The 9,024-nt window shown below is 37.1% G+C and overlaps 3 protein-coding genes across 3 annotated transcripts; all 3 read left to right on the top strand.

Moving 5' to 3' along the window:
* The first annotated feature begins 1,874 nt into the window (after positions 1-1,874).
* On the top strand, positions 1,875-2,804 carry LOC110297090 (taste receptor type 2 member 114). The gene has a single exon (XM_021165874.1). The coding sequence runs from the start codon at positions 1,875-1,877 to the stop codon at positions 2,802-2,804; it is 930 nt and encodes a 309-aa protein (XP_021021533.1).
* Positions 2,805-4,417: 1,613 nt separating this feature from the next.
* On the top strand, positions 4,418-5,373 carry LOC110297040 (taste receptor type 2 member 105). The gene has a single exon (XM_021165837.1). It carries the CDS (start codon positions 4,444-4,446, stop codon positions 5,371-5,373), a length of 930 nt encoding a protein of 309 aa, XP_021021496.1. The 5' UTR covers positions 4,418-4,443.
* Positions 5,374-6,159: 786 nt separating this feature from the next.
* LOC110297066 (taste receptor type 2 member 104) lies at positions 6,160-7,068 on the top strand. The gene has a single exon (XM_021165856.1). It carries the CDS (start codon positions 6,160-6,162, stop codon positions 7,066-7,068), a length of 909 nt encoding a protein of 302 aa, XP_021021515.1.
* The last annotated feature ends 1,956 nt before the right edge of the window (positions 7,069-9,024 follow it).

The following is a 9,024-nucleotide window of genomic DNA, read 5'->3' as shown; positions in this document are numbered from 1 at the left end:
TATCTACCTGATGACTCAGCAATACCACTCTTGGGAATACACCCAAAAAGTTTCCCACCATGCCTCAGGGGTGCATGTTCCACTATGTTCATAGAAGCCTTGTTTGTGATACCCAGAAGCTAGAAACAACCCAACAGAAGAATGGACACAGAAAATGTGGTTCATTTACACAATGGAATACTACTCAGATATTAAGAACAATTATATCCTGAATTTTGCAGGTAAATGGATGGAATTAGAAAACCTCATCCTGAGTGAGGTAACTCAGACCCAAAAGGATATGCATGGTATGTACTCACTAACAAATGGATATTAGACACACACACACACACAAGTACAGAATATCCAAGATATAGTTCACAGAACTCAAAAAGGTCAACAATGTAAAGGGCCCAAGTGAGGACACCTCAGTACCACTAGGGAGGGAAAAGAAAGAAACCACAAGGGGAGAGGGAGGAACCTGGAAGGGAAAGTGGATGGGGCAAGGGGAACCTGATGTGGTATTGGGTGAGGGAAAAGGAGTGAAACCCTTAGGTCCAGCAGAAAGAACGGAAACAGGCAACCTCAGGATGTAGGAGGTTTGGGGGACCCTCCAGAATATACCAGAAACCTGGGAGGTGAGAAACTCTCAGAACTCAGAGGGAGGGACCTAAGATGAAATGCCCTACAGTGTGGAGAGGGAACTTGTAAAGCCCACCTCTAGCAGAAAGACGGGGCATCAAGTGCGGGATGAGGTTGCCATCCCACAGTCAATACTCTGACCCATTATTATTCTTCCCTGAAAGAATTGCAGGGATGGAAGTGGAGAAAAGCCTGAATAAAAGAAGGTCCAGTGACAAGCCCAAAGTGGGAACAGATTTTGATTCTTAAAGGATGAAAATCAGTGTTGGATTTCATGTTTTGTATCATTTCTGCACATATCTCTTTAGAAAACAACAAGGCCATCACTGGAAAGAGAGGCCCATTGGACACACAAACTTTATATGCCTCAGGAAGGGGAACACCAGGGCCAAAAAGTGGGAATGGGTGGGTAGGGGAGTGGGGGGGAGGGTATGGGGGACTTTTGGGATAGCATTGGAAAAGTAATTGAGGAAAATACGTAATAAAAAAATCTAAGGGCAAGTTTATGCTTAGATAATTTGGTACTAATATGGGTATTGAGCATTAGTCAGCACAAAATAGCTGATATCAAATGTGTGGGGGAAAAAAACCAAAAGAATAGTAATCTTTATTATACCTATTTTTAGCTGAGTACCACTTTTGTATGATTCTGGGTTAATAGTGCTATGATGCCAGAGAAACTCATCTTTGCCTCTCTTTTGCCCTGTTGGCTGTTAAGTATGTCTACAGGGCTTGTGTGCCTACCTTTTTGCATCCTATATGCTACTCACCTATGTGTGGTCCTTGAATACCAGAACATGCTTTGGTTTCTGCAGGTATATACCTACCCTGAAGGCTTCATCTAGAGTAAACAAAGTATGTCTGTATAGTCTGCCATTCCTCAGATTCTCCTCAACTTCCCACCCTCCAGTGACCTTTCTCCTTTCCTACAGTCAGACTATGGACCTCACAACCTGACACTTCTTCAAATGCAAAATATTCTCACAGAGACAAGTAAAACATACAAAACAAATACTTTCATTTGCCTATTAACAAATGGCAAGAAAAGATTCAGTCTGGAGCATCCTGTAGACAAGCTAAGGACAGGAGCAACTGAAGGGAACTCCATGAAGACCTTTCGGATTTCTACCAAAAGTAATTTTTAACTATATTTAAGTCTTTAAAGAAAGAAGGTAAAGCCACTCCTTTATTGAACAGCAATATATTGGAATTTTAAACAGCTGCAGCAGAAGCCATTTTAAAGATCTACAAAGATGCTGAGCGCAATGGAAGGTGTCCTCCTTTCAGTTTCAACTAGTGAGGCTGTGCTGGGCATTGTAGGGAACACATTCATTGCACTTGTAAACTGCATGGACTATAACAGGAACAAGAAGCTCTCTAATATTGGCTTTATTCTCACTGGCTTGGCAATTTCCAGAATTTGCCTTGTGTGGATCTTAATCACAGAGGCATACATAAAAATATTCTATCCACAGTTGCTGTCTCCTGTCAACATAATTGAACTCATCAGTTATCTATGGATAATTATCTGTCAATTGAATGTCTGGTTTGCCACTAATCTCAGTATTTTTTATTTCCTGAAGATAGCAAATTTTTCCCACTACATATTTGTCTGGTTAAAAAGAAGAATTAATTTAGTTTTTTTCTTCCTGATAGGGTGCTTGCTTATCTCATGGCTATTTTCTTTCCCAGTTGTTGTGAAGATGGTTAAAGATAATAAAATGCTGTATATAAACACATCTTGGCAGATCCACATGAAGAAAAGTGAGTTAATCATTAACTATGTTTTCACCAATGGGGGAGTACTTTTATTTTTTATGATAATGTTATTTGTATGTTTTCTGTTAATCATTTCACTTTGGAGACATCGCAGGCAGATGGAATCATATGAATTAGGATTCAGAGATCTCAACACAGAAGTTCATGTGAGAACAATAAAAGTTTTATTGTCTTTTATTATCCTTTTTATATTGCATTTCATGGGTATTACCATCAATGTAATTTGTCTGTTAATCCCAGAAAGCAACTTGTTATTCATGTTTGGTTTGACAACTGCATTCATCTATCCCTGCTGCCACTCACTTATCTTAATTCTAGCAAACAGTCGGCTGAAGCAGTGCTCTGTAATGATACTGCAACTCTTAAAGTGCTGTGAGAATGGTAAAGAACTCAGAGACACATGACAGTCTGGAACACAAGCAATTTGGAATTGTCAGTGGAAAAAATTACTGAAGATCTTTTCATTTGCACTATGTTCTTTTTTTGATTTGGCATCATTATCAAACACTGTTGGAGTCTTCTGAACTCTTGTTCAGAGTCTTCTGCCTCTCAAGGAATCACACTCCCAGATGGAATTTTAATCCCATGTACAGGTTAATTTTTTCAGTCAGTCTCCAACTCTTTAATCTGTTCATGTACATTTGCCAAAGGAAAAACATGCAAAGACCAGCCAATGCAAAGAAAGATTTCATGGTGTACCAAACATCCAAAAACACTTCATTGTGATTCCCTTGGCTTTTCTGTACCACTGACACCCTTTCTCCAGAAGACTCAAAGAAAAGGAAACCAAGACAGAGCGTTACAATTAATCTGAACATGAAACTTTTGTGTACATTTTTACTTCTTCATAAGTTGCCTTTATTCTAACCCATTAAACTACACAGTTTATGTTACATTAAGTACTTGATACAGTACCATGGCCATAATCATAGATTAAGCTATGATAAACAGCTAGAAAAACAGTAATAGGAAAAAAAGACTAGAAGGATGATGAAATGATTCTTCATACTGATCAATGCCACTGACACCAATCAGACAGAGAGGAGGTTCCCTCAAATAAACAGCCTGTCGCCATTATTCTTGCTTACTCACTAGAATTTTATAAGACCTTACTGATGAAAAGAGTACAATTTTAGGACACAGGACACATATACACGAGACATGGAAGTACATAGAAAGTTGTACAGAAAAGGAAAGGCAAGAGCAGAGCATTGTAGTGTAAGTCTGAAACTGTTAAAATCATAATATGCTTTATTTTTAAAATCTTTATGAAACCTATCAGTAAGTACAATTATTCACAAATGCCACTTTTTTCTTATTCTGAAACTTACCATACCTACAAAGGAGCTTACATGTTAATTAAACATTAAATCAATATTCTAGAGTAAAATGATTATATTTCTTCTATATCTAATTAGTTTTTATTTGTATACTCAGGTTATGTCTATAAACAATAAAATTATGGTAATTTCTCTCCCTCTCAGTTTTCATTCTTTCTTTGTCCTTTTAGTTTTATAGTTGTGAATTTTTTTTTCAGAAAAGAGTTGTAGTTTAGCTAACTTGTCTCTTATTCACAGAATAAAGTGGTGCTATATTTTACCTCCCAAGGAACTGCTACTGTAGGCATATGTTATCTCACACAACTCACAATGATGATTGCGTATTTAAAACGTAAAATTAAGTGTTGCTCCAGTTGCTTAATTTCTTCCTGTTTATATCTTCATTCCTACTCAACTACTAGACTTATTACATGCAAAATAGTATCAGAGGGGAAATTACAAGAAATGAAAACCATCATTTGCTTATAAGAAAATTACAAGGCATTTATTCTGCACCCATTCTGTAGACAAGTTAGGTCTTACAGGGCAAGTGGACAGAACTCTAGGAAAACACTTCAGATTCCCCCACAACATAATTTTGATGTATTTTTAAATCCTTTATTTAAGGAAAGAAGAAAAAAATCTATGAAGCACTCAATATAGAGGACACTCTGCAGCAGATCCACTATAGATGCAACAGATACAACTTTAGGGACCTGCAGATATGCTGAGTGCGGCAGAAGGCATCCTCCTTTCCATTGCAACTGTTGAAGCTGGGCTGGGAGTTTTAGGGAACACATTTATTGCACTGGTAAACTGCATGGACTGGGCCAAGAACAATAAGCTTTCTATGATTGGCTTCCTTCTCATCGGCTTAGCAACTTCCAGGATTTTTATTGTGTGGCTATTAACTTTAGATGCATATGCAAAGCTATTCTATCCAAGTAAGTATTTTTCTAGTAGTCTGATTGAAATCGTCTCTTATATCTGGATGACTGTGAATCACCTGACTGTCTGGTTTGCCACCAGCCTAAGCATCTTCTATTTCCTAAAGATAGCAAATTTTTCCGACTGTATATTTCTCTGGTTGAAGAGGAGAACTGATAAAGCTTTTGTCTTTCTCTTGGGGTGTTTGCTTACTTCATGGGTAATCTCCTTTTTATTTGTTGTGAAGCTGATGAAGGACGGTAAAGTGAATCATAGAAACAGGACCTCGGAGATGTACTGGGAGAAAAGGCAATTCACTATTAACTACGTTTTCATCAATATTGGAGTCATTTCTCTCTTTATGATGACCTTAACTGCATGTTTCTTGTTAATTATTTCACTTTGGAGACACAGCAGGCAGATGCAGTCTGGTGTTTCAGGATTCAGAGACCTCAACACAGAAGCTCATGTGAAAGCCATAAAATTTTTAATTTCATTTATCATCCTTTTCATCTTGTATTTTATAGGTGTTTCTATAGAAATTATCTGCACATTTATCCCAGAAAACAAACTGCTATTTATTTTTGGTTTCACAACTGCATCCATATATCCCTGCTGTCACTCATTTATTCTAATTCTAACTAACAGTCAGCTGAAGAAAGCCTTTGTAAAGGTACTGCAAGGATTAAAGTTCTCTGAGAAAAGAAAAGTTCTCAGGGCCACATGAGTCTGGAACAGAAATGGGTAATCTGGAATAATAATGAGGAAATAATAAAAGGTCTTTTTTCATGTGCACAGTGTTCTTGCATTTTGTTTGGGAAAATGTAAACTTCTCTTTCATTTTTATTTTTTATTCTATGTGAACATGTGCTATGTTTCTCTCTCTCTCTCTCTCTCTCTCTCTCTCTCTCTCTCTCTCTCTCTCTTTCTGTGTGTGTGTGTGTGTGGTTTATAAGGTGAAGAGTGAATAGATGTATTGTTGGTGTTTTAATGTGGATATTCACAGGCTAAGGAATTGTTTCTCTCCTTTAACCTTAGGTTAGGGTCTCTCCTTTTGTGACTGTCACTCTAGCAGTCCAGACTAGCTCCCTAAGAGCTTCAAGTGAGTTCACCTGTCTAAACATCACTTCTCATGGTAGCAGTGTTAGGGTTACAGAATCATGCTACTACATACAGCTTTTTAACATAATTCAGCTTATTAAATGCAAAATAGTCTCAGAGGGACAAGGAAAATCCATGAAACAGAAACTTCAGTTTGCATATTAACAAATTGCAAAAGGCATTTAGCCCAGACACATTCTGTAGACTAGCTGAGTCTTACAGAAGCCACAGGACTTAACACTATGAAAATATTTCTTATTTTACCACCACACATTCTTGATGTCCTCTGGAGTCATTATTTAAGGGGAGAAGAAAAATATCAGTTCTAAATCACGTAGCTACTACTTGCAACAATTCTGCAGCAGGTAAATCACACCAGATCCAGCAGAAGCCTTCTTGGAAATTGGCAGAGATGCTGAGTGCACTGGAAAGTATCCTCCTTTCTGTTGCCACTAGTGAAGCCATGCTGGGAGTTTTAGGGAACACATTTATTGTACTTGTAAACTACACAGACTGGGTCAGGAATAAGAAACTCTCTAAGATTAACTTTATTCTCACTGGCTTAGCAATTTCCAGGATTTTTACCATATGGATAATAACTTTAGATGCATATACAAAGCTTTTCTTTCTGACTATGCTTATGCCTAGCAGTCTACATGAATGCATGAGTTACATATGGGTAATTATTAACCATCTGAGCGTTTGGTTTGGCACCAGCCTCGGCACCTTTTATTTTCTGAAGATAGCAAATTTTTCCCACTACATATTTCTCTGGATGAAGAGAAGAGCTGATCAAGTTTTTGTCTTTCTAATTGTATTCTTAATTATAACTTGGCTAGCTTCCTTTCCACTAGCTGTGAAGGTCATTAAAGATGTTAAAATATATCAGAGCAACACATCCTGGCTGATCCACCTGGAGAAGAGTGAGTTACTTATAAACTATGTTTTTGCCAATATGGGGCCCATTTCCCTCTTTATGGTAGCCATAATTGCTTGTTTCCTGTTAACCATTTCCCTTTGGAGACACAGAAGGCAGATGCAATCCATTGGATCAGGATTCAGAGATCTCAACACAGAAGCTCACATGAAAGCCATGAAAGTTTTAATTGCATTTATCATCCTCTTTATCTTATATTTTTTGGGTATTCTCATAGAAACATTATGCTTGTTTCTTACAGACAATAAACTTCTCTTTATTTTTGGCTTCACTTTGTCAGCCATGTATCCCTGTTGTCATTCCTTTATCCTAATTCTAACAAGCAGGGAGCTGAAGCAAGCCACTATGAGGGCACTGCAGAGATTAAAATGCTGTGAGACTTAACAGAGAAATGGATGTTCTGGCACAGTTCAGCAGGAAATCCCTGAAGCCCTTTCCATTCCCACTATGTTCTCACACTGTCTTTAGTTGAATTGTTAAAAGTCTTTGAAACCTTTGGCAACTGATTGACTGCAGCTACACCAGTGTAAGATTTTCATAGTAAGAGCAAACATTGAAAATAAGACTTCTCAGTCTTATTCCATTGAGTTTCTAAAGCATTGACACCCATTCACCCGAAAAACCAAAGGGGGAGAGAGGAGTTTTCAGACATGTGTGAGGAATCTTGATATTTAGAACATGGAATTGAGGAGCCAGAGGGATGCTCCTGTGTGTCTACAGCTTTGTTTGTTACATAGCTACTTTTCCTTTCCCAGTTAGTTAAAGTAGATGCTTGGAGTAGTGGCAACAATCATGACAGTAGATGGGATCTGTGGGAAGTGGCTGAGGAAGCAGGCTGTTTCAGAAAGAAGAGACCAGACGACTGATTAAACTGGTCATCGTGTATATCAAAAATAGTGATTTCAGATGAAGCCAAGTTGTAGAGCAAAGATATCTGAGGAAGAATTCTGCTGGAATAGATCCAAAAATAACAGTCTCACTCTGCTTCTGCACAAAGAGAAAAAGAGCAAACCAGGAGCAAAACAATGCAGTTCAACATTTTATCTTAGGGTTTCAACACACACCCGCACACGTACACAAACATGTGTGCACGCACACACACACATATGCACTTAAGCATATGCACATATGCACACAAATACTCATGGAAATAGACTTATACTCATAGACATATATGTCTATTGTTTTAAGAGAGAATTTTTTAATCAAGCTAATAATCTAAATCAGTAGTTGTCAACTTGTGAATCTCAACCCCTTGGGTGGCTGAACAACCCTTTCACAGCAGTCACATATAAGATATTTACATTACAATGTGTAACAGTAACAATATTAGAGTTAGGAAATTGCAAAAAATAATTTTATGGATGGGATTAGCAGATGAGGGAGGGTAGCAAAGGGCCGCAGCATTAGGAAGATGATCTAGATGATGTAGAACCACTGATCTAGATGAAAGTGTTATGCTGACTTACAAAAGTGCATTGGTTTATGCTAATGGTAAGCCACTTATATTCCTATACATATAAAAGATTAATTCAGTTGCTATGTAAGTTTCTAAAGCAATATTTTATACTTTAATTATCTTGTTTTCTAATGTATATAGATAGATAGATAGATAGATAGATAGATAGATAGATAGATAGATAGATAGATAGATAGATAGATAGATAAAAGTGAAACAAAAAAATAAAATATCTGTTTTGGAGAGACAGACAGATAGACAGAAATAACCTGGTTCGGTGTGTAAAGAGATTGGGAGGTTCTTGGAGGAGTTGGAAGAGAGGAAAAGTAGGACCAAAATATATTATATATGGGTGGGTGGTAAAGATATCCTCATGGAGACAGGGGCATAAGGAGGAGGTATGGGATGTGAAACAGTCAAAGAGTGGACAGTGGGGGGTGAATAAATTTGGAATATAAATAAATGAATGAATAAATAAATAAATAGAATAATTTACAATAAAAAAGAAAAAATAAAAATTATAAAAGAAATCTAATGCCACTAACTAGTTTCAACAAAATTCATCAGATAAGAACATCTGAAATCATACTTAGCAGCAACTCTCTTTCTCCTAATTACAAGTTATTGATTTCCCATGTAAAAATACTCCCACATAATGATTACTTTTGAGTGTGTGTAATAAGTTACTATGAAGGTGGATCATGAAATTTATATCTATATTGTGTTTTCTGTATTTATCCTGGCTTAAGTTTTTTGCTATGTCAAATAGAGATAAAACAAGCAGTATGAAATTCCTAGCCAAATGGATGGACCTGGAGGGCATCATCTTGAGTGAGGTAACACAATCACAAAGGAACTCACACAATATGTATTCACTGATA

This window comes from Mus caroli, chromosome 6 (assembly GCF_900094665.2).
Source record: "Mus caroli chromosome 6, CAROLI_EIJ_v1.1, whole genome shotgun sequence".
In the NCBI taxonomy this organism is placed as follows: domain Eukaryota; kingdom Metazoa; phylum Chordata; class Mammalia; order Rodentia; family Muridae; genus Mus; species Mus caroli.
The sequence above is the reverse complement of the archived record's forward strand: the minus strand, read 5'-3'. Positions and strand labels throughout refer to the sequence as shown.

Bases quoted from the DNA above. Each gene is read 5' to 3' on its own strand.
- LOC110297040 (XM_021165837.1), top strand. From the start codon at position 4,444: ATGCTGAGTGCGGCAGAAGGCATCCTCCTTTCCATTGCAACTGTTGAA.
- LOC110297066 (XM_021165856.1), top strand. From the start codon at position 6,160: ATGCTGAGTGCACTGGAAAGTATCCTCCTTTCTGTTGCCACTAGTGAA.
- LOC110297090 (XM_021165874.1), top strand. From the start codon at position 1,875: ATGCTGAGCGCAATGGAAGGTGTCCTCCTTTCAGTTTCAACTAGTGAG.